This window comes from Paralichthys olivaceus, chromosome 4 (genome assembly GCF_024713975.1).
Source record: "Paralichthys olivaceus isolate ysfri-2021 chromosome 4, ASM2471397v2, whole genome shotgun sequence".
NCBI classification, from domain to species: Eukaryota; Metazoa; Chordata; class Actinopteri; order Pleuronectiformes; family Paralichthyidae; genus Paralichthys; species Paralichthys olivaceus.
This window is the reverse complement of record NC_091096.1, coordinates 12,305,489-12,330,005: the sequence shown is the minus strand read 5'-3', so window position 1 is coordinate 12,330,005 and position 24,517 is coordinate 12,305,489. Positions and strand designations below refer to the sequence as shown.

The window sequence follows — 24,517 nt, the reverse complement described above, 5'->3', positions numbered from 1 at the left end:
TAACATTTATTCTATTATTACCCTCCATTCATTGTGAAAATTAGTAATAAACTTTGTTGAAATACTTTTGACTTGTACTTTTATTTCATTTGACTGGCTTTTTTTAACTTTAATATTATAGTTTAGTAATAGTATAGTAGATGGTAGATAAAACAGAGTTGCTGTAAAATGACTACTGCTACTTCTACGAATAATAATAGCAGTACATTTTTTGTATGTAACTAACAATGTAGGGCTCTATTCCACTCTTCTGGAAGCTATCATCAGTGTTTAAATATTCATATTCATGATAATAGTAGTGTATTCCCAAGTTTTTAAAATACCCCAACCCTACTGTACCCACGGTAAAGACAGCCTATAATAAAAGTACATTTTTGCCCAAAATTTTAATTGTATATCATTATTTTATTAACATTATGTTTTTTTCACAGTCATTTTACCAGTTGTAATCATAAGCTGTGAATAAAAGTAATATTGTTAACCTTACCAGCAGGACAAAAGTTTCATCCAACCAAAAAACTTCATGTGATCATACGTCACTGATAAAATCTTGGACCAAAATAAAACAAGATGAAATGACACAGTGGAACATTAAATCGAACATTTATTGTTAATTTCTGTCACATTTACACTTCTTACAAGGAGAAACCACCGTTATCTTTACTAAAATATATTAAGAGATCTGAGTGTATAAAGACATTTCGTACAGAGGAAAAGGACAGAACATACACAGATGCATTTTTAAGACCCTGTAAGAAAAGCTCCCAAAGGCAAAGTGGACATGAACACCTTTGTTAACTAACCCTAAATACTTATATTCAGCCTAAAATAACTACTGGGACAACTACGTCTGATGTGTGTGTGTGCGCAAGAATCAAGTCTATCTATGCAATTTTAAAAGAATATCCAGGTTCTTTGCTAATAAAAGGACATTCAAGAGATTGCTGAGTGTAGATATAGTGTAACTTACACCAGGTGCAGATCACACACTTCTATTCAGACCGTCATTTATTGTTTCATTACTTAGTGCCGTACATATCAAGGCCTCTGAGACAATCTTGTTCTGCCGAGGGAGAAAGCTGTTTTGCACATAAGAGGAGCACTGTCCATCATGAAGGCAAAGCCGGAGGTATGTGACACCTTTGCAACGAACGTGGACGCACACAACATGTTTCCCCAGTGTCCTTTGCCACCTCAACATAAATAGCATATGAGTGTACAATAAAAAAAGAAAATGTGATGTGCTCTGTAACCAACATCCAAAACAGTGTGCAAAAAGGTCGTCCAAAGCATGATCAAAACAATTTGTGGTCATTGTCAAGGTTTGTACTATAAAAGCAGTAGTGCTTAATCATCCAAAATTTTTGTGATTCAGAAAAAAAATACTTTCACACAGTGTTACAGTATAATAATAAGCTTTTTTTTGTTCTTGATGCCAAATAGTAAAGTAAAAAGGTTTCTGCCCGGAGGAGTATGCATAATTTAAAAAAAGGGAGGGTAAAGTAAGCATAATCCTTACTGGCATCAGAGGTCCATTTTGGCAAAAACAAAAATTAAAAGAAAAAGAAAAGATAAAAAGTAAAGATGCAGGATGAGGAGGAGGATTGTCAGCATGCAACTTAAAAGAACACATGTTCACAAAAAGGCAATCTTTCTCGGGTCAATCCAAACATCTGGTCTTGGAGCGCTTGTTTACTTAAACTGCAACACACAGAAGAACAATTTAAAAAGTTAAGATTTACCAACAAGTCGCATCTGAATGTCTTATACACACACAACACAGACTTTACTTCACAGCTCTTACTGGACTTTTGGGTGGGATGTTGGGTTTCTGGGCCAACACAGGTTTCTTCATGAGAGAGGGTTTGCTGGGTTTCGGCGACATGGACGCAGGATGAGCCAGCGAGGAGGTTACGCCGTTCCCCTCGGAAACCTGCTCCAAAGGAACTCCCGCTAGATCGTAGTGCTTCTTCCTCAACTCGCCCAGACGCAGCCGCTCGTTCTCCAACTGACTCTCTAATTCCAGTACCTTCACCTGAGCAGCGAGAAAAATTAAATAAGACGGTTATCTACTGGCAAAACTGATACTGCTTTATTTATTTCATTCAACTGATTTCAGAATGCCAATGCAGACGACAGAAAAACTCTGGAAATAAACCAGGGCACTTTTTAAATACAGAGTTACTGTGGGTCTTAAAAGTCTAAAATCTAATAATCTGTTGTTTAGGTAGTTCTTTGTTAAGTTAATGATCATTTAACGCTGTGTGCAGTTGGATCAAGGGGGGGTTCCAACAACAGCTAAAACACATGAATCCAATAGATATGGAAGAAAACTATATTAAAAGTGTATTAAATTACAATTAGTTTACTTACAGCGTCCATTTTGGATTTTTTTATACAGGACATATACGTGTGGGAAAAACTAATCCTGAAGTTGTAGCAAATCACATGCTACTGCTACCTGCTCCTCCATCATACAGTAAGTTCGCTGTGAGTCTGCTTGCCATGCACACTTGCACGGCATGTGATGTCTTCCTGAACTCACATCACCATGACTCAGCGAGTTATTTTGTCCTCCTGTTCCTGCTCTGCTGGTGTTTTACAGAGCGTAACAATCGTTCCTGCCCTCTAAGAGCAGCAGAGTATGTTACGTAAGTGGAGTGTAACACTTACACCAAGATCATTCTCACTTCAAATAGAAGATGACATCTTCCTGAACTTTCAACAAATGTATCACACAAATACAAAAATCACCAATGTCTCTCTAGTGTACCTGGAGACTTTAACAGCATTTTTGCATTTGAAAATATGACGCTCTTACCTGTGACTCCATTTCTTCTTTTCTCAGCTTGATGAGGGACAACCCAGAGAAGTCCATGGTGTCTGTAAATGAAAAGTGAATAAAACACAATTATTAAACTCCCACTCATAGTGTGTGTAATGGTTTAGTGCACATATCTCATGGACTCACCTTTCTCCTCCAGGTTCTCCTGGCCCGTCCTCGTCGACGCCACCACATTAGCTGCCATTTCGTTCACTTGACGAGACGCCTGCTGGAGAACCGTCAGCCTCTTACTGTTGCGGTCCGCCTTAACCTGAGCGAAGATGACACAAATAGGAGAGAGTTAACACAAAACCAACTTAGTCCCGTCAGTGGTCCACGCAGAAATGTTTTCAATGGTGCTTCCAGCTCAGAGAAATGTGGAAAATGATACTCACACTTTAACAATTCACCATGGTAGGTTTCTACAGTAAAACGTTTCTACGGTTGTGATTCTCTGAGAAATGAGAGCATTACCTTGGAGGCAGCAACCAGCTGTGCTGTGCTGGCAGCGATCTCATGAGAGCAGACAATCAGCTCCTCGTATTTACCAGTGTGCAGCACCACCTTATCAGCAGACTCTCTGTGAGTAAACACACATGAACCACATGAATCCACCTCTGCAGATTAAAAGATGTGACACATAAAGATGCTACACAAAACATTTCAAAATGATTTAATCATCATTACCAAGTTCTTTTCAAGTCAAGGAGCAATTATAGTAAATGTTTAAGGTCAGCAGGAAGAATACTTGCATCCTTTTACATGCATCTTACATTGTGTAACAAAAATGTTTGTAAGATGTCGGGATTTGTCAGTTGTGCTGCGCTGCCACTGGCAAGTACTGTTTTTTAGAGTAGCAAAGATTTCCTGTAGTTTAGCACTAGCCAGTGTTTTTTTGCAGCAATTTGGTAATATTTCACACTTGAACGTCCCACAAGTAAAACTGCAATGTGTACCATATGCAAGACTTCCTTCTTGAGACATTTACAGGAAGTAATTGTTGTGTAGATTTTTTTTTTATTTGTGTATTTTTTTAGGTTATGAAGTTACATGGAAACAACAAGGATCACAATAATCACTTCCAGACAGGGTTAGTAGCATAAAGCTGTTAAAATACAATATACAAGTTTATACCTAAAGTACAAGTATCCAAATTTAGATTTGATGCTATCAAAACATCTCCAGAACTTGGTGGCAAACCAATATTTCTATTATAAATATATGATCAAAGTATTTGTACTTTACAGTGATAATAAATAAAATTTGACCAAGGCCACACTAGGAGCTAACAAGTGATGTAAATTTGTTAATTGGACCGGTGCTAAATAAAGCTTTAAATATATTTATGACTATAAAGTGGGATGTATAAATGAGAACCTACACCATCTCTGTGGCGCCCCATCCCACAGCCTTGGCAGCAGAGATGAGTCCCTCAGTCCAGCGAGAGTTTCTGGCGTAGAACTCCTTGATGGTGGCTGCGCCCTGAGCAAGGACAAACATCAGAAGTGTTAACTGTTTCTCTGAACCACACAGAGAATCTCACTCGAATTTCAGAAACAAAAGCTGTTGGGAGAAACAGAGAAAGAAAAGCTGTCCGTTGTGGAATCAAAGTTGGAACAGTGTGACTCACCCTCCCACCCTCGACAATCTCCTTCTGCAAATCTGTTGATGCTATGATCAGCATGCGGATGGCCTGAGAGGGAGACAAGAACAAGAGCAAAAAGCTCAAACACAAATGTTCATTAGGACTTGGAATAAAAATGGATATACTGCACAGTATGGAGTATTCTACAACATACTATTAGTGGAAATATGTCCAACTACTGTACCTTCATCAGGTCTGTGCAGCTGAAGAGAATTCTGTAAAAAGAGTAAAAGTGAGATTTAATATTTACAGTTCTTTAAAAGGTGAGTTCAACAAACAATACACAGTGAATTTGCTGCATGTGAGAACACAAATGCTCCAGACATGGATTTGGATTTATACATTTCCACTGTAGAGCTTCATGGATGATGCATCTTGTTAACAATAACAAACCTTTCATTGACCTCCAGTTTAACTCCTGATGTGTCCTTTCGTGCCTGATTCATCATTTCCTAAAGACAAGACCATACAACATATTTAATATATGTTCATTGCAGATAATATCCTTACAATATGTGGACACATGTTAAACTAAGATTTGAAATACTTACATCAATCCTACGGACCGCCTCCTCAATAGCTGCTGATGTCGCAGCCATTTCTTTATCGACCAGATCTCCCAGCTCATCCTGACGAACGTCCATGCCTTTTGGCCGCAGCTCCTGGACAGTGAGAAAAATTATGAGTCATTATAAGAAAAAATGAGGTAATGATACTGGAAATAACTTGGAATATCACTGATGATTAGAATTACAGCTCTGCGGTAGTATGCCTCCTACCCAGTGTAGTTTCAGTCTATGATCTAACTCACTCTGTGAGTCTAAGTGAACATTTGTTACAAATTTAAAAGGATTCTCTCAAGACGTTCTGGAGAGAACACGTTCACAAAAATTGGATGGACGGAAAACCTGAAAATATTATACCTCCGGCCACAGGATGTTGCCGGTGTGGAGAGATAAAGAAATAAACAAAAATGTTAGCAATTCTTTATTTTTCCCTCCTTGGAAAAAAAAAAGGTCAGAGTGAGCGAGAGCTGCTGTTACAGGCTGCCACTAGGAAAGCCATATATTATTTTATTTATTTATATTTATTTTATCTTTATATAAAATAGATCCATTTATCCACATTTCTCAATTGGTTTGCAAAATGTATACACTGCATTTAACCAGACTGCTCTGGAAACAGGAGGTGGTTGATGGGCTTCTTATGGATTTCTTTTTAATTTGTAGAGGACAGCTAATGTTGTTTATGTATCAGTGAATCATTCCCCACTGACATCAAGTCAAAGCCAGAGGTCAAAAAGTCAAAACTCAATTTCAGTAATTTAATCTCAACCACCTTGTGAGAAATTTTCTGGCTATTACTAATACTTTTTAGAGTATTATTACTGCACCTAAGAGTATATTTCCTGCATAGAAACTGATACAAAATGAGTTTTTTTCCTCACCTGGCCCAAATGTAAGATCTTCTGAATAATTACGCGGATGGCAGCCGGGTCTGCCCTCGGCAGGGTGGTCTTGGACTTCAGGTCCTTCAAGTAATGCAGACTCTGAGTGGCACAGCCTCTGCAGTTCTCCGTCAGGCCTACAGGGGGTGTAAGAGCAGAGATCAACCGCAGGCTCCTGGTTATTGAAGTCACTATAGATATGTTGCTTCTGCAGAGCGGAATTTAAACCCTATGCATGTCACTTTATAAGTGGATGTAGATAGTCTTACGGTCTGCATGGTCAGTGGGAGCCATGTGTGCGGTAGCGCTGCCGTTCACGATCGTATCTGCCGTCAGGTGGGAGAACTGGGTCAGAGCCCTCAGCAGTGCTCCAGCATCTGGTTAATGAGAAGATACAAAATGAAACCAGCCACATCAACAGACACAAACCAACCACACTGCAGGAAGAAGTCAAACCACAAACATCTTACCGCCCATGTTACTCAGATAATCTGCATGGCCCTTTTTCACTTTGTCAATGGAGCCCAGTGTCGCCTCGGCCCGACTTATCAGATAATCTGTGTTTGGTGGATAAAAAAAACACAAGCTTTGTTTAAATCTCCATAACAGAAAGTTATATTCTATGTGATCAACCAGCTAAGATCATTGTCTTTCTAACACTCATTTTTGCTTTTTACTTATTTAATCCTCACATCATTCACATTTCTGTTGTGTCCTGTTTATTGACAGTACGTTCTGAAATAAAAAGAGTGTCAGACCTGGAGAGCTGGTGCAGCGGATGTGGAGAGGATCATCCAACTTGGCAACAGCATCCTGGATGATGTTCTCAGCCTCTGTGATGGTTCCCTGCAGCAGAGCAAACTGCTCCTCCAGAAGCTTCTGCTTCAGCTGCTCCTCCTGACTCGACTGCACACATGAGCACACAAGAAACACAACATACATACATGTTTATCTACGTGATGATATAAGAGAATTATACAAAATATCTATAAATATATTCCATCTATTGACCTTATTCTTGAAAAATTCAGGTTGGGCTGTGTGGGCTACAGCTCTATAATGCTATTTTATGGTAACTGAGCAGAATTTTCGTGAATGTGACAGAAATCATTTACAACTGAAGATTCTTATGCAATAGTTATGTCTCTCAAATGCGAATAACACTTTAATGTTTAAGATAAAGTGAAACTATAATCTGGCTTTAATTTACCACCTCACGTCCGTGTCACCACTTTCCCAGCTCCAAAATGTTTGTACGCATGAGGCATGAGTTTGTGTAAAAGTGCTCCTTGTTTGTCCATCCCCCAGACCCCATTTTGTGCATATTGTTATAAATGAGTCCTTCACCGACCTTCTCCTGCAGTTTGCCCTGCAGGTCTCCCAGCTCCCTGCTGCTCCTCTCTCGCTCCTGCTGAAGTGATGACTGCTGCACCTGCGCAGTCTGCCGCAGAGAGGACAGCTCCGCCTCCTTCTCACTCACAGATCGCATCAGACGCTCCTTCTCTGCCTGCAGAGCTGTCATTGAACTGTTCATTTGCTCTGATGTCTGGCAAAAAGAAAAAAAAAGAGAGAGTGCGCTGAGGGAAGCCAGAAGAGGCAGATGGGTGCGAGGGTACACGCGGAAATGTGTAACATGCCTCAAGCCTCCAAACACACTGACGATAACTGTGAAAACCAAATGCTGGTGAGTTCGCTGAACATCAAGGTCGTTGCTGATAAGAGGTGCGCCGCACTCACCATCTCGCTGCTCTGCAGAGTCGCCTTGATGCGCGTCGCTTCAGCCATCTTCTCCTGCAGCTCCCTCCTCAGCTTCTCCATCTCAAACTTCTGCTCTTCCAGCTAAAGCCACAGTGAAACAGCATTGATCGCAAACACCCACACAGGACATCCATGTTTTCACAAGCAAAGCAAAGCACCACCAACCTTCATGTCAGCTTCCTGTTTTATCCGATCGATCTCAAACGACAGCTGGTGTTTGGTCCTCTCCACCTCCTCCTGGGTCTGCTGGGTCGCTGACAGCATCCTCACAGTGTCTGCGCTCTAACGGCACATCAAAACATTTACTGTTACCACACACTCACTGAAGTTGCATGAATATCCCTGAACTGGTCTGCAGTCTATCTGTACCTTTCGAAGTAGCTCCGCATGACTGGCCACCAGCTCTGTGTGCTTCTCCTTCAGCTTATTGTACCGCTGCTCAGTGGCCTGTGCTTTCTCTGCACACACACAAGACACATGACAGTGTGATCTCACCGACTTGTCCACGATCGTGTCCCTGAGAGTTGTTAATAAGGCATCTTACGCTCTGCTTCAATGAAGGTGGTCTGTAAGCCCTCGTGTTCTGCGTTTCTGCGCCGCGTGGCCTCCAGCTCCATGCGCAGCTGCTCATTTTCAACGAGAGCGCGTTGTTTCTGAGCACGCTGTTCTTCCAGCTCTGCCTCCAAACTGTTGATTTGGGACTTGAGCTGCGTGATGTAGCGCTGGGCCTGCGGGAGCAGAGAGGACAGGTCTGCACATTAGGAAAAAAATCTGCCGGTGTCAGTGTAAATCCAGTTTTTTCATCAATAAACCTTTAAGATATTTGAATTTCCTTCCACAAGATCCATCAATCCATTCATTATCTAAACCGCTTATCTTTTGAGGTGCTAGTGAACTGGGGCCAATCTCAGCTGACACTGGGCTAAATATGAAGAGACAAACAACCAATTGCTCTTACATTCACACATATGGACGATTTCCAATTCTCATAACGCCACTCTACATGTCTTTGGACTGTGGAAGAAAGCTGGAGTAGGTGGATAAAACCTGACCTGGGGGGAACATGCAAACTCCACCAACCCCTGTCATACCGACCATGATACCTATCAATTCAATTTTTTTTATTAAATAACTCCCAACACAGTCACGTCAGAAAGAGAGGGGATGATATGCAAAACAAAAACTTAATAATGCAAAAAGAAAAGGTTACAAGCAAGAATTGTATCCATGACGTCAAACTCTCCACTGGACACTCATCTCTCGTTCACAGGGTACTTGTCACATTCCACATGGCAGGAGCAGTATTTGCATCCGCCCAACACATGACCCAGATTCCTTTACCCACAGATAATATTGCCTCGTAATGTCCCATACACACAGGAAATAGTCCAAGCCTGATCAAAAGATTATTCAGTCCCAGAGTCTTTACCTCTGCTTTGACCTTCTCCAGCTCTGCTCTCAACAACTCCAGGTCACGCTTGAGGCTCTCAATCTGCAGATCCCTGTAGGACAGAAAACCAACTGTCACAGTGCTGAAAACAGTCAAATCCATCTTACAACCACAGGTCACAGTGAAAAACGTCCTGGCTCACCTGTCGTCAAAGCCTCCATTGGGAGGTCCAAATGTCTGATCGAATATGTCAAGTTGCTGTGAGAAAAAAATTAAGAAAATCAAATGAATGAAACAAAATGAATGACAATAAGCTAAAAGAACACAAGGAGACTTGTGTTTACTTGTTTGAGTGCACCTGTGACAGTGGTGACATACCTGCGGCTGCGTCTGTAGGCTGGATGTGGAGACATCGCTGACCTCGATGAGCGGCTCTGGTTCGTCATCTTCGTCATCTTGTTGCTCCGGTTCCTCCTCGTTGGCCATGACCACCACCGGCTTCACGTGTTTGGCCAGCGAGGCGGCGTGGAGGAAGTTTGGTGGGGACTGACGGTGAGAAGGACAAAAAAATAGGCATTTGTTAAACCGCTAAGACCTTGTTCAGACCTGATATTAACATCCACCCTGAAAGATCTAATCACAAGAGGTCAGCGGTCAATATGAGTGTGAACGCACTCTGAACATGTCCTGAGGTCGGTCTGGGACACAACCTCTCGTCCTCTGACCCGCTACAGTTTCCCAATGAATCAAACGCATTTTTATGCTACTCGTGGCCATACGTTGATTTGTGACCACAATATTAACACATAGTAGTTCTAGTTTTTTTTAAATGGGTAAAATATGTCTTCATCGGCCGCTCACTGATTCATTTAACCCCTCCTGACTCTGCCTGCTTCTCTCTCTCTCTTACTTACTTGAGCCGTCACATGCACGCACGCGTGTCTTCGGGACACAAATGACGTATTTGATTATTTGCAAATATAGCAGGGAAGTGAGATCTGATCACCAGTGATGCCAGGTGCAGATCTCAGGATACCTGAACTAGGTCTGAACATGTTTGTCATTGTGTTCATGTTAAGTAAGAAAACCTTTTAATATTTATGGGAAATGTTTCAGTGAAATTAACATAAACATCTGTGCATATAATAAGCCAGTTACTCCTGTTTGCGAGAGTATTTAGCTGATGGTGAAGTCTTTGCCAATCAAGACGGAGGCTGTGACTCATCACTGATGTCACGCCACCTCTGCCTGTCTCCCTGTGCTCTTACATCAGGTAGCTTGGGGATCTGGATCAGTCTCTTGAAGTACATCATGTCTCTGGCTTTGTTGAAGAAGGTTTTCAGGCTGTGGAACAAAGGAAAAGACATTTACATCAGCAGATAGTAGATACTCCGATGTAAAGACATTTTCTCAATTGCTATATCTGTCTTCTTATATTTCTAGATTTTATATCTAAAACTTTCATGTTTTATCGGGATATATCAAACAATTTACAACAATACACATGAAGCATTGGGTTATAAAGTTGATCTACATAATGTGGGATTAATATTTTAACAAGTGAATCTAATGGCAACATGTCCCTCCGCCCCTGGAGGCTCCTCTCTGATATAAATGCGTCTGTGATGGAGACACCACAGGACGTTCCACAACACGAGGGGGGGTGGGAAGCAGCGGTGGACACATTTCCATAGTTTCAGTGTTCTGTGGTGACTGGGCGAGGCAGGATTGTGTTACACACTTCCTTTAGTAGAAGAGAAATGTTTCCCTTTTATTTCGTCACTCATTCAGTTGTAGCCCGAGGCCTCGTACCTGTGGAACTGGTCGTGGAAACGTTCTCTGTGACCTTGGAGGGTATCAGCAGGCAGACCTGAAATCCATGATACGATTAAAGCAATGCAGAGACATACCGAAAACAAAGGACATCATGGTCAATATACTGAATTACTTTAACTATGCATACAATTTCTACTCAGATTTTATAAGCAGAAACGTATTCTGAATCTCATCTTGTCTGGGCGATCACGCTTCTTACAGGCATGCAGCTTGAACAGCAGCTTGACGGTGAAGTGGTAGAGGTGACTACAGTCTTGGATGACTTGGGTGAGTGGAGACAAGCGACACTGGCCTGATGTGAGGGTGGAGATGGCGATGGATGTGTTGAGCTGTCGGATCACTGGCGGAAAAAAATCAGAGGAACAAGCATAAATTAATCATTATATAAATCACTCTGGTTTAATTCAACTGTGCTATCATCTTTTTCTAACTGCGCAATTTCAATCTCACGTGTTCATATGTCTATACTGTTACACTGTACATATTTGTTATAGTTCCTTGTGTTTCGACTGTATTTTTTCACTTATTTATTACCTTTTCTTGGCTGCTCTAACACTGCAAAGAACTTGTTTTATCTTATTTTATAAGAATGTTCAGAATTTCCTGTTTAGACTGGTACGCTTGCATGTGAGTGGTCACGTGATGTGTCAAGATGCACAGGATAAAAACTGATACAAAGCCAAAACACCTGAGTGAACAGAGATCATTTAAGTTTGAAAAGAGTTCATTCTTCCCACTTTCTTCTGTTTCTACATGAAGCCGACTGTTCTTCTATTTACAAGCAAACTTTGGTCACAGCGCCATTCGCAAAATTTGTTAAAGGCGTCGAGTTGTGATCCCGGGCCTCCACCCTGCAGGCCTGAGAGGAGGAGCATACCATCACAGCTAAGCTGATGGAAATCAACTCAATGTTTTCTAAAGGCCGGCATTTCCTCATCAGTTTAAACATACACTGGAGAGCACGAGTTAAAACTGGACCAAGGAAATGTGCAGCATGTTCATAATAACACCTCCTTGCTCTTGTGTATAAATAGGTAATGTCAGCAGGTTGCCGCCCTCGACTGAGGCTCGGGTTTCTATTCTGTGGAAGGAGTTTTCTTTTTCGCTCACCTGTCTCGGCCAGCCTCAGCTCTGTGTCCATGTAATCAAACACCTCCACTGTGAGCTGGAATCTGCAGGAGAGAAGTTGATACCAGCATAAGAAAGAGAAGACGCCTGCTCAGAAACAGTGACGGTGCGATGCTGTGAAATTAAACCGTCAGCATGGGTTGTCTGTTTTATTTTGTGGATACATTTGGTTGGAAGCAGCAGCTGAAGTACTTATGATTTGAGGCCAAACAGAGATATAAATAAAGCTACTTTTGCCTGAGGTGGATACTCACACATTATTAATGTCAGTCCCTGCAGTGCGCTCCAGGACTTCATCTGTGACCTCTAGGTTGGGTGGGATCTCTGGATGCTGCGTCAGGATAAAACATTTTCTTAGAGATTCAGTACCGGGTGCCATTTACAGGGTGAATTCCTAACATTGAGCTGAATATATCCACTGTATGCATCTAGAGCTGCTTTCAGACCTTTCCTGAAATTTTCAGGAGGGGCTGTATGTGAGAACGCAAATGTCTGAGTCAGTTGTTTCACACATTTTCCTGAACTTTTTCTGTCAGCCCACAAGTAAGATTTCTGGAAAATGTCTGAGTGTGTCACTTTGTTTCTAACATGTGACAGATACCAAACTTAAGGAAAGAAAAAAAAATATAAATATATATCAAGTTGAAAAAGAGGTGACAGACACAAAGGTAACGCAGACTCATTTCAAATTGGAAAGACAATGAGATTCCAGAGCTTTTCGTAATTAAGGGCGACGTCTGTGTCAAAATAAAAACACGCTATTTCCATGGCAGAGTTTTTACGTCATGTCCTGATTCCAACATGCTCGACCCAGATGCCACCCTTCAGCTGAAAGTTCTTGACATTGTTCTATTATTGTGAATGCATCTGACCTGAACTCTGCTCTCCTGCTGCATTCTTTATATGTGAAAAGCAAACTCCAGAAAATGCCCGGAACCAATTTTCCAGACATTTTCCAGAGGGCATGTCTGAAAACAGCTTTAATGTCAGTGTGTGGTGTGACATGTGACAGAAGAGGTCCTTTACCTTCACGTGAAACTCCAGTTTTGTGCAGAGTAGCTTGGTGTATATATAAACCAGCTGTCCGTATCTATCATGGAGGTTCCCCTGAAAACCACAGGAGCAGACAAGCGAGAGTTAAAAATGAAGTTAAATCTTTTCTTTTCTCTTCCTGGCTTTACAGAAAATCCAGTAATCCACAAACTGCATTCTTGTGAAATTATTTTTAAAAGATGAAAAAGTGACTCACCCAAGTTTTTCCTACTTCAACAAGAGAACTGTGATGTCTCATGCAGTCTTGTAGAACCTGTGAAGGTGAGCATCTGCATGAGCATCACTTGTATTGCTCAAATTCTATTAAAATCACATTCACGTGTGTGTTTTGAACAGATATCATTATATTTACAGATCATGTGGGTTGCAACAGTCAAAAAATGTAATGAACGTGTCTAAACTTCCTGTTACTATGCAGAAATGAAGCCCAAATATCCTCAACATGTGCGCTGACATCTTTGAAACACACGCTCGACCAATCATGTGTCAGTCTAAGCTGTCAATCATTTTTTATTTGGTCCTTGTCCCGTCCACTTACATGAAGGAGGTGGGCTTTATGGTCTTTACTGCAGCCAGCCACCAGGGGGAAATCCAGACAGTTTGGCTTCACTTTTGGGGAGCTGTTACCTCATCCATCTTTATATACAGCCGACAGTTTGAATGCACTCACAAATTGTCTGTGCCTTGGTGATCTCCCCTTCTTTATAATTAATTCACAGTCACAACCAACTGGCCTTTGGTTACTCAACAGCTCTTCGCTTATATCATCTGAATGAATAATTCATGGACGGTAAGGGAAAAGGACTTGGGGGACTTACGTTGCGGTGGCCGTCCCGCAGCACTTTGTGTAGCACGTGGCAGAACTTCCAGCTGAGGATGGAGCTGCCGGCCAGAGGGAAGCCCAGAGCGTACGACCAGAAAGTGTAGGCTCCCTTCTCCCTGTGAGTCCCCAGGATGATTCCTGTTCAGTCTTTAAGGAAAGCAACGTTTATCACAGGACCGCTGGTTATTCCACAGACGACACAAGCCTTTTGTGTTTTCATCAGCGTTTGGTTTTAACTGGATAACACACAATGGGACCTCAAGTCCCCAGTGACTTTTCTTCCTCCATCATGGGTCCTGTATGTTCTCTCTTAATCAATATGTTCTCTAGATATTTAATTATACATCTGAATGTTTATCTATGGTGTAACTCTGACTCTCTTTAGGTTAAAATGTAAGTAGACAAAGGAACCTCGGCTAATTCACCTGTTATAGAATACAAACTATGTGACATGAATTTTATACGCAAACTTATATTTAGTTTTATTCTATGTATATTTATTATGATATCTACTATACGTGTATATTCTGTATTGCTGATGCATCATAGGATTAGTTCATAATATATTGTGGGTATTTCAGAAGATGACTCCCTTCTTTATCAGAAGTCTGAAGAGGAAGCTTGTGCTTCACTGGCAAATAGATCTTTTAACCTCTCCTCTTTGCAAAGGTTTTGGGTCGGGGGAGACCTCATTACATTTTGTGCAGATCCAGGATTTTTAGTGAAAAAATAAAATAAAATTTTTGATTTAGTGACTTTAAATGTGGTTTCACAAGTGGAGGTATGTGCTCTACTGAGTGATATTCTAGTCTAGATGGAATTCATATATATGAATATTCATTTTACTTTTACTTTGGAGATGTTATTCTTACTGATTTCTTGGTTGCATGATTCTACAATTTAAAAATACTTCAACCAATAACACAATCACAGATTTGATCACACTAGTTTACACATCTGTCAGTGTATCACTCTCCTCATTAAATACTACTATGATCAAAAAGGAAATGCATCTAACTTCGTAACAGTTTCTTTTTAAGGATACGTCGTGCATGTTTCTCCTTCACAGGCGTCTCCGTGGAGTTGATGGCTTTGCTGATGCTGCTCAGCTAGAAAAAAAAAAGAAAAGGGAAAGGACCGGAGTTAATCTTAGATCTTGTGCAGTTTGCTTCTCCACTCACGCACACAGCCAACAGGCCTCACAATAGATGAGAAATACGTAAGTCATGAGAGGTTAAATAAAGAGCAGGAGTCAAACAAATGAGAACAGGCTGCACTGCAAAGACAGTACACACAGTCACTGTTGCAGATGGACTCTCGTCTTTCACCGTGTGGTTGCATTCAGGATCAACTAGCTGCTTGATTGTTTTCATTTGAGTGTCATCCTGAGTTTAATTTGATACAGAGACAAAGGTGACCACAGAAAAATAAATGTAGGCTGCATTCAGCTTTATATTTCTTTAGTTATACAGTATATACAAGAGCTCAGGTCAAAGAAGACAAACCCTGGATTGAAAGACAATAATTGTCCCACAGATGATGAGCCTGCAGGGTGAGTGTCACAGGAACCACAGGACACACGGCTAGCCGCTCTGCAACCTGACCAGCAGGAAAAACAAGTGTGGCTGAAAAGGAACAGGGAGGGAGAGACAAAGAAACACACACAGGCTGGATCTGTGTGTGCTCAGTGGATATTAACCCAATGCAATGGATCTCAACTACAGTTGAGCATTGCCACAACACGATGCAATAGCTGGCTGGTGTTGTAATGTTACACTCAAGTGTTCTCATCATGGTCATCCTCCAACTGTGCCAATAAAATAATGGCTCAGCTGGGGTGTCGATGTGTTATGGCTGCATTTTGTCACTGTCACTTTATAGGTTTAATTAAAACATCAGATTCTATTAATGCTTTAATGACTCTAATTTACAAATTAATTTGATACAGCAAAAAATCCTGTGACACTATTAAGTGACAACAAATACAGAGATGTTCTGATACCTGCATAAGAACTGCCTTCACTATACTGACTCTGAATCTGATACCACGACTTTAAGGATCTACTCAAATAAAAATAATTCAGATTTGTAGAACTTCTCTTTTCCTTCTTCCTGTCTTTTGACAGGAATTTGATTTGAATCTAAAATCCCTGTTGCCATTTGAGGCCGAGGATTGTGGGAGCCTCCCTGATTAAAAACAAACATGTTTCCTTCTTAGATCCTACAAGAGAGATTAAAACCATCCAACACATGACAATTACATAATGATCAAAACTGTGGCTCAGCAGTGCGATTAACCCGGACCACTGTGACAACACATCTCCATAGCTTCATTCAGACTGTGTGTTGCATCCTCGCCTTCACTCACAATTTTGTACTGTTGTGTTGTGTGTGAGGGAAGTGCTCTGAAAAAGTCATCGACACCTCGTTCTGTGGCTCTGTGTCCTGCTCCGGTGTTGCAATCAACCAGACCTGCTAGTTTTTTTGTTTTTTTTTGGAAAAACCTGGTGAAGCTTCGTGAGAGTAAACACATCTGATTATTCTAATAATCACAAAATGCCCGGATTAGAAATGTTACACAAAATACACATCTACTGCTTTTTAAAATGACATGCCTGTGTCCTTTTGACACATGTGTATGATGCTAGCGATCAGCTCCACCATCACAGTATTATACAAGAGACTAATCCAACATCCAGCTCAAGCATTAAAGCAACTTCTATCTCAGCCTCTTTTATCACAGTCTGTTATGTAGATACGTTTGTGACAATTATTGCAAAACAAAGAAAATGATGATATTTATGGTGATAATTATCGATATCCATATTGTCCAGTACCTCACCATAACATGTAGCAGAAGATGAATGCACCACCTTAACACAGAGGTTCTTTAGTCTACAAACAAAAGGTTTAGAAATCCAATCTGGGTTTCAAACATGATCACATATCAGTGGCAGAGGCCCTTGATCCTGCAAAACCCTATAAAGCCTCTTTCTCACTCACTCACTCACACACACACTCTCCCACTCTCACACGCGCACACACAGTAAAACATACATGGCCACACAACAAAGCACAGAGGGGCTACTGTGGGTGGAAACTGCCGTTCAGAGTGAGAGAGAGAGAGGTTAGTAGGAGACCCCCCCACACACACACACACACTCACCTCCACCCTCCACTGCCTGCTACTCCCTCGTTTACACAGGGGCAAGTGCGGTGGGCTAACATGGGGGCCCAAGCGACAATGGGGGGTTTGTTTGGGGAGGAAGGCCGACAGCTGGGGTAGAAGACTGAATTGGAAGGGGGCCGCGCTCTGGCACACAGAGCCTGGCACAGAGGCCTCAACAGATGGCTGCTGAGCAGCGAGGCTGCAGGGAGACTCTCGTGGTACCTTCAGAGTGGCTGTCAGTCGCAAACCACAGACAGGAGAGGTGACATGTGACATAATACTACAAACAGCTTAGTGTCAGAACAAGCATGTGCTGCGTGGCTGTAACTGCACTGCAGGATTTAAAAAAATACTAGTTGAATTCAGCGCCATTCAACGGAGCACTTCAGAGTACATTCCCTCACATGCCCTTGCTCAAGGCCACTAGGAGAGTGTCTGGCTACAAAAGGATCAGGACAGCAATGCATAGTAGTTTTGAAAGTGGTAATTTTTTTCCATAGTGATTAGATCACTAAATATAATAATAATAATAATTGTATTTATTTATTTGTATAGCACTTATCTAAAGAAAGTAACAAAGTGTTGCACAAAATACAAGGTAATAAAAAAAACTAATAAATAAAAGATAAAAAGGTAAAAAAGGAAAGGCAATAACTTTTTTTATTAGTTTGGTCAATCACACATCAGAACACTCTAGGAAATACCCATCACAAAATCTTGGAATTCACGTCCACAAACGTCTGGTTTTATCTAAAAATAGCAGTGTTTTAAATTTCAGGTGCTGGAATAAGAGAATATATTTAATTTCTTACATAAAAATAAAACATTGTCTAAATAGTTGGCGATTAATTTTCTGCCGATACATAAATCAATGAATAGACAATCACTGCGGCTCAAGTTAATAATGATATTCCTTAAGTGAATTTATGCCACTAGAACTAAATTCCTTGTTGTTAAAGCTCTGCTGCTACACACAACACTAAGTCTCACTATCAGGCCTCACGTCAGCCGACACAAGGGTCACACGGTAAAACACAGCTACCGGCTCCTTCGCGACGCGGTCAAAGACATTCAGGTGAAATCCAAACCATTTACTAACAGAGCAATTTGGTCCGAGAGCTGCAAACATGCTGACCCCGTCAACTGTGTGCGTCTGCCTGACGGCGCCGCTGCATCCGGCCCGAATGCCACTAAATCCCCCTGACCAGCAGAGACAAGTGAGAGGGAGGGAAAGCCTGGACTAATCCCCCCCACACACACAAACAAGGCCTGCCATAAGGTCTACTGCCAGCTAGCATTAACGTAACCACACATTCTGGAGCTCCAGCCTTGAGGCGTCTCTACTTACCTTGTCATCTCTCTTCAGCAGCGTGTCCATGTGCTTGGACATGGTGGTGTGTGAAGCATGCATGAGGTTAATGAAGTCAAAGCATCAACGCCACACCTGAGCGGCTTCTCACTGGACATAATGCCCCGAGGCAGGAGCACTTAATGCACGTCCTTATCAGCTTAAATCAACAGTCTGCTGCTGCAGGGGACCTGACTCACAAGGTCACACACACACACAGACTTTAACACAGCTCAAATCTGCTCAGGTTAGTTACAGGTAACACTATTCACAACAGTGTCACAGACTCAGCTAGAAAGACACTAAGTCGAGCTCCAATGCCATCAAGGTCCAACAGTCCCCTTATGAGACCACTTTTAAATTCACTAGATCCTGATTTCTATTTGGATCCGCTATCAGCCCTCTAAATATAGTTCAAGTTCACTGGGTCCTTCCTCGGGTCATGCCACACTTCATGGATCTCAGTTTGGTTGTTTTTGGTTAATTCTGCTTACTAACAAACAAATAAACACAAAGACATTGCCTCCTTGGTGGAGGTATAGTAAAAGGAACTATTCTTGATGCTGAATGTTCAAAAGCAATTTTTCGATTTAAAATTCTTCCTCAGAATAAACGGCTTTGCAGGTTTATTTTTGTATTTTAATAACTCCATGTTTGGCTGCTGCTCTCCTCTCCTCCCATGTTGACTCTCCTGCCCTGACTGATTAAACCAGCACGCTCTCTCCCACATCAACACAGGAAATAATTTAAACTCACCCAACTTCTCCATGGTGCTAACACACAAGACACTGCACATGAAGTAGTTGTGCAAAGAAACACAAGTAAAACCTCTGTATCAGACGCGCTCTCTCAGCCCAGAACCCTGATGTTCTGCAAAGGATTTCCTGCTCTCTTATCTCCCAATGCCAAAAATTAAAACACACACCTCTCAAAAGCTCTCATTCAAACACACACACTCACTAAATAGGATGTACATTTTGTTCTGAAGGCCTTTTCCCTAATAAGAGAAACCCAGACTGAAGGGACAAGAGGATATTTAGAAATATAATGTAAAAGATGTTAACAAAGGTAGTGTGAATGCATCAGTTTAAAGAATGAATGAATCACGAACGGCTGCACAGACAGAGATCGTGTCTCATGACTCAGATTTATGTCTAATTAAATTATATATCCACAGCATCCAATTAAACACTTCAACAAAAGACAAGTTGTTTCTTAACAGGCAGTTTGCTGCAGCTGGCTGAGTTAACAGGACTCTAACATGGTGTTCATGACCAAAATATAAGCACAAAACATACACATCATAGCATGTAAACACTATAGGGATTACATTGTGTTTAGGATTTAAACACAGGCATATTGTCAGTGAAAATACAAGGATATCATTGGCATCACATGTGTAGCCTGAGCGTTACATGTGCACTTTGTGTGGTTACTGCTCTTAATGCTCGACTGGAGAAGGTGTGGTTACTGCTCTTAATGCTCGACTGGAGAAGGTGAAGTTTAAGTTCAGTTTTTCAGATTCCACTAAAAACAAAGACTAAACCCAACACAACACTTCAGGGCTTTTTATTAAAGCGTGAAACTTGTCTGTCTCGACTCCCACTCAGTGTTTACTCTCTGCTATACTCCCACCATCCCCCTTCCCTCTCTCATGGGCACTCACTCAGGCAACATCAGTGAGGGAAAGCAAACAGTATACTACATTACACACACACACACAGCACTGTGTGAGACATTTCACCTTGGCACCGAGGTCAACATAAAGAAGACAGAGCTCAGGAGAGAGTGAAAGCGGTTTCAGTCAATGTGGTTGGTGGATGAATCAGCAAAACTGAGAAACTCAATCGTTCTTATAGAGTCACATACAGATCTCCTCCTGAACACAGCAGCCTTAATAACTTCTAGGTTCAGTGTGTAGAACTTAAAGTTTCGTTATGCAGCTGAATACTCCTCATGTCACCCTCTCCTTCCAGTCATGAAAGAGAACCTGTGGTGAACTTCAGTTGTCATGGAAACTCAAAAGGTTTTAGTTTGTCCAGTTTGGACGACATGGTGGCCTCCACAGAGAGGACCCCCCTCCATGTCAATATAAAGTTATTAGATATATAAAGCGCCCGTTCTATGGTAAGAAAACAACAATTCATACAATTTCAATGAAACACACCAGTGAAAACATCACTAGGATTATTTTATATTCAATTTCTGACAAAAATCCCTTTCACCTTAATCTTACACACTGGACCTTTAAAGCCCACAGTTGCACAGTGTGCCTTTTTAAACAGTTGCTCTGTTCAGTCAGTGCAAAGTGGAACTCTGTCTGAATCTGCACGGACACAGAACTAGTTGTGGTAAAACACTGATTAGGAGGTGTATAGATTCATTTATTAGCTTCTGCTAAATATATAAATAGAATAAAAGTAGCCAATCAGGTGTTTTGGATTCTTTTTCCCACTAACCAATTAATTTGCTCTTCATGCCAGTGGATCCAGTCAGCTGACGTGTTCCCTCTGAGAGCACATCTTGCATCCTTCAGACAAGGCAAATTAACAGGAAACACCAGTTCAAGGAAGCTAATCTGACTAGTTTGACTGTATATTGCGCATGTTGAGTTTTAAACTTTGCACACAGCTTTGTACTTTGCTGCACAGCGTTGAGTAGTAAGTATTCATTCACTAAATAAGAGAGATCAGGGCGTGTAAAATAAATAAAACCAGCAATATTACAAATAATTCATTCTGGCTGTTTTGTGTGGCGGGGGGGGGGGTGTTCAAGTGGCTCCACCTCTCTACACGTGGTGCTGGGAAAGCAAATAAACCACTGGGATAGTGATGCACGCCCTGCACAGGAAAGAGCTCAGCCCATTTGAGATAACAACATACTGAAAGAACTTTAGGTCTGAACACCCAGAGGCTCCACAGCGTGTTCAGTTACTCCACCTGGTTCTGACTCCAGTGTTTCCCAGTCAGACTGCGGGGGGGGTGCTCCATTGGAAACAGCAGCTTCAACATGACCTGTTTTACCTGTTACTGTTCAGTAGAACTTGATCCAGATAAAACTGCTATTTTCTTCTCCTGGACATCACTTCTTCTTCGCCACTTCAAAACAGCAGATCCAAAATCTTACAGCCGCGAAGGAGTAGTGATTTCCAGTCGAGTCAATGTGTGATGTAGGCTAGTCTTAAGTTTCAAGCTATTAAAAGGAATTAATTGTTGTGCAGATTTATTTATTTGTGTTCTTTTTCCAATTATGTCAAACGAGATGATAAAAGAAGTTCTATGGCATCATTCCATCTATCTGTGTTATGTTGTGTAAGCCCTGTCTGTTTGTTTGTTAATTGGTTTATGTTTGTGAGCAAGAATACACAAAAAGTGAGGTCAGATCCAGGTTGTTGTTTTTTTTTCCACAGGGAGCGGAACCATAGGAGGAAAGATAACAGCCCAGTTGGAATAAACTGGGCTGGCAACAAAATACATTATTCAGTTCATCGCTGCTGAATTTGATAAATGAATACATTCCACTTCCACTCGTTTCAGTTTTGATTTACTTAAAAACTGGAATTTGTTATCTCCGCCAAGGAGGTTATGTTTTCACCCCTCTCCATTAGTTATTTAAAATGACTGACATGATTTCCATGAAACTTGGTGGAAGGATGGGACATAAGCCAAGGACGAGGACAAAGGGGCGGATCCAGAAATTCGCTTTCACTTTCTCTAACATAGGGATAACTGCCTTTTTGACATTTTTACTATGATCAGGTATTGGAATCAGCATTGGAAGGGAGAAATGGTATCAGAACATCTCTACTATACAGTGTAGAGAAGCACCACCTACACTCATGAATGCTTGCTTGCATATAAGTGACGTGAGAGCCAGAGGCCACAAAGAACCTGTTGTAGTCTGAAGAAGGAAGAACCTTCATTCCTTCAGTTAAACTCAAAAGACACTGAATCACATTTCTAACGCACAAGTCCAAAAAGGAAGTTTGATCTCATTCTCCACTCCATGTTTCCTGAGTAGGAGATCCTACAGGGAGGGTGTTCAAAAAATGAAAGAGAGAAACGTGTGTAAGGGAGGAGGGGTGGTCAAACAAGAAGGACGAGATCAGCACGACAACAGGAGACTTCAGGGGAGGAAGGAATGATGTCAGTGTGACTGTACATGCACCGGTTTACTTCCAGGGCTCTCGCTTAACAAGGAGAAGCAGCAAGTTTAGTCACTATGCAGCACAGCACTGAAACCAACTGCCTGATGGTCTATCCATTACAGTCTTTAAATCCATGACTTTCAACTATTTTACAAAACCTAAGGTATACATCATTGGATTTTATTCTATTTCTATCAATTTTATTTCTATTATTTTACTCCTACAAATGATCTTTTAGTATTTTCCACAGATTTGATCCACTGTTAATCTCGTTACCTCTTTTATTCTACTATTTCTAATCTATTTCATTTAGCTGGAAACGTGTTTTAAGCTCTTTTTCAATGTCGTCTCTGTGTTGTTGTTGAATGTTCCTGTACAGCACAGTGTGAAATGTGCTTTCTAAAGAAAACTACCTTGTTAAAACTCCTCAACACTGAAATGATGGAATTAAAACCCTCAGAAAAGACTGAGGGCTTTCAAGTGTGTGCTGCTCACTGAGCGGAGGCAGATCTGCAACAATGAAGTGCGGGAATAAATGAATAAAAAGGTTATTGCAGTGAAACAATGTCTTCAGATTCCTGCAGGATCATGAGATAATGAATAAATGATGATAAAAACATTTCATGTCAAACACTCTGTCTGCAGCCTCGTGTCCCTGCTGGCTTTAACTGGACATTAGGACCAATCTAACTCATTTGAAGACATTTATGTCCCTTGTTGGTTAATCATTAAATCCAGAGGTTGAAGTTGGAAACGTGGCCTGTGCAGTGAAGTGGACTGAGCCACATCTTCAGGCCTGAATAAAGCGCAGCCAACCCTCCGACCTCCACTTATCATTTTGTCATCACATTATATTTGACGTGTTTACCTGCTGCTTGTCAAAATGCTCCTTCTCCGCTCCGAGGTTGACCTCGGTCCTCCTGCTCTTCACCCGGGTGGGCACCTGCCTTATGCTGTTCATCCTCCCACCAGAGGAAGGAGAAGCAGCAAACACAATAATCTCTCGCTCCTGGACAAAAAAACAGATACAAACGTCCGGATGAGACGCAGCGATCAGAGGTGTCTTCTCCTGTCTGCTTTCCGGACTCTCTGCCGGTGCGTCACGGACATGCCCCGGTGTTTCCCCGCGCTTAGATGCCGGAGATGCGCCGCGGTGGAAGGAGGAAAAAGACGCAGCGACCGGCGGAGCGTGTTTGCTCCGTGTTACGTGAACGGATCCTCCCCCAAGGTGGAGACAATCATCCTCATCATCATGTCCTCCGCTGCTGCTGATCACATCCTCCCACGCTAATGTCAGCTTGTTGTTCACAGCTCAGCTGACGTGGGGGTGAAGCTTTCTATCACTACTGTCGCTTGACTCGAGCTGCGGAGTCATTTCACTGCGATCAAAACCCACGAGGATTCTTTTTTTTCCAATTCCGTCATTGCCAAACAGTGACGACACAAACCAGGAAGTACAGTTCAGTTTTGAAACAGTGGCGGATATGGTTTTTTTGGGGGGGCAATCAAAGGGGGCCAACAGTGACTCAGCACTTTTAGAACTCTGGTTAGAGTAAATTTCTACTTTACTTTCTCCACCGATGTTTCAGAAGATCCTCATAAAAATCTATCTGATGAATTGAGCCATGAAACAATCGATTACAAGTGTGTGTGTTATTTTTTGAGAGTGAAGTAGATACCTCCATCAATCAGCAACATGGCTACTACAGCTGAGGATTGTGGGTAGTGTAGTACTTCTCCTTAAATAAAACACATTTTCTCAAAACACAGTTGATACCATAGACTGTATATAAAGAGGTTGATACCATACAAACGTGTGGCTTCTACTTAATTCCTTGTTTGCTGTTAGTGCTTATTCAAGTACATTGTGTACTTCAAATATGCTAAGACAATAAAAGTGCTTATCAAACTGTCGTATTCATTGTTAATATTTTTTGTAAGTGACTAGT

At 41.5% G+C, this 24,517-nt stretch overlaps 1 protein-coding gene across 1 annotated transcript; it reads right to left on the bottom strand.

Moving 5' to 3' along the window:
* Nucleotides 1-586: 586 nt before the first annotated feature.
* Nucleotides 587-24,012, bottom strand: hip1rb (huntingtin interacting protein 1 related b). Its single transcript, XM_020101051.2, has 32 exons — nt 23,437-24,012; nt 14,950-15,013; nt 13,900-14,042; nt 13,278-13,334; nt 13,055-13,135; nt 12,283-12,359; nt 12,011-12,072; nt 11,100-11,240; nt 10,877-10,934; nt 10,333-10,408; nt 9,443-9,610; nt 9,267-9,322; nt 9,104-9,176; nt 8,219-8,402; nt 8,044-8,132; nt 7,840-7,956; nt 7,654-7,755; nt 7,268-7,462; nt 6,675-6,822; nt 6,387-6,473; nt 6,186-6,293; nt 5,917-6,053; nt 5,021-5,131; nt 4,863-4,921; nt 4,654-4,684; nt 4,455-4,517; nt 4,206-4,306; nt 3,299-3,404; nt 2,972-3,095; nt 2,822-2,883; nt 1,805-2,035; nt 587-1,701 (listed from the first exon to the last, which is right to left on the bottom strand). Exons 1-32 carry the CDS (start codon nt 23,527-23,529, stop codon nt 1,693-1,695), a joined length of 3,213 nt encoding a protein of 1,070 aa, XP_019956610.2. The 5' UTR covers nt 23,530-24,012; the 3' UTR covers nt 587-1,692.
* Between the last annotated feature and the right edge of the window lie 505 nt (nt 24,013-24,517).

Coding starts and splice junctions, on each gene's coding strand:
- hip1rb (XM_020101051.2), bottom strand. CDS start 23,529: ATGAACAGCATAAGGCAGGTGCCCACCCGGGTGAAGAGCAGGAGGACC. Junction 12,073..12,282: donor GGGACTGACATTAATAATGT/GTGAGTATCCAC, acceptor TCTCTCCTGCAG/ATTCCAGCTCACAGTGGAGG. Junction 6,294..6,386: donor TTATCTGAGTAACATGGGCG/GTAAGATGTTTG, acceptor CTCATTAACCAG/ATGCTGGAGCACTGCTGAGG.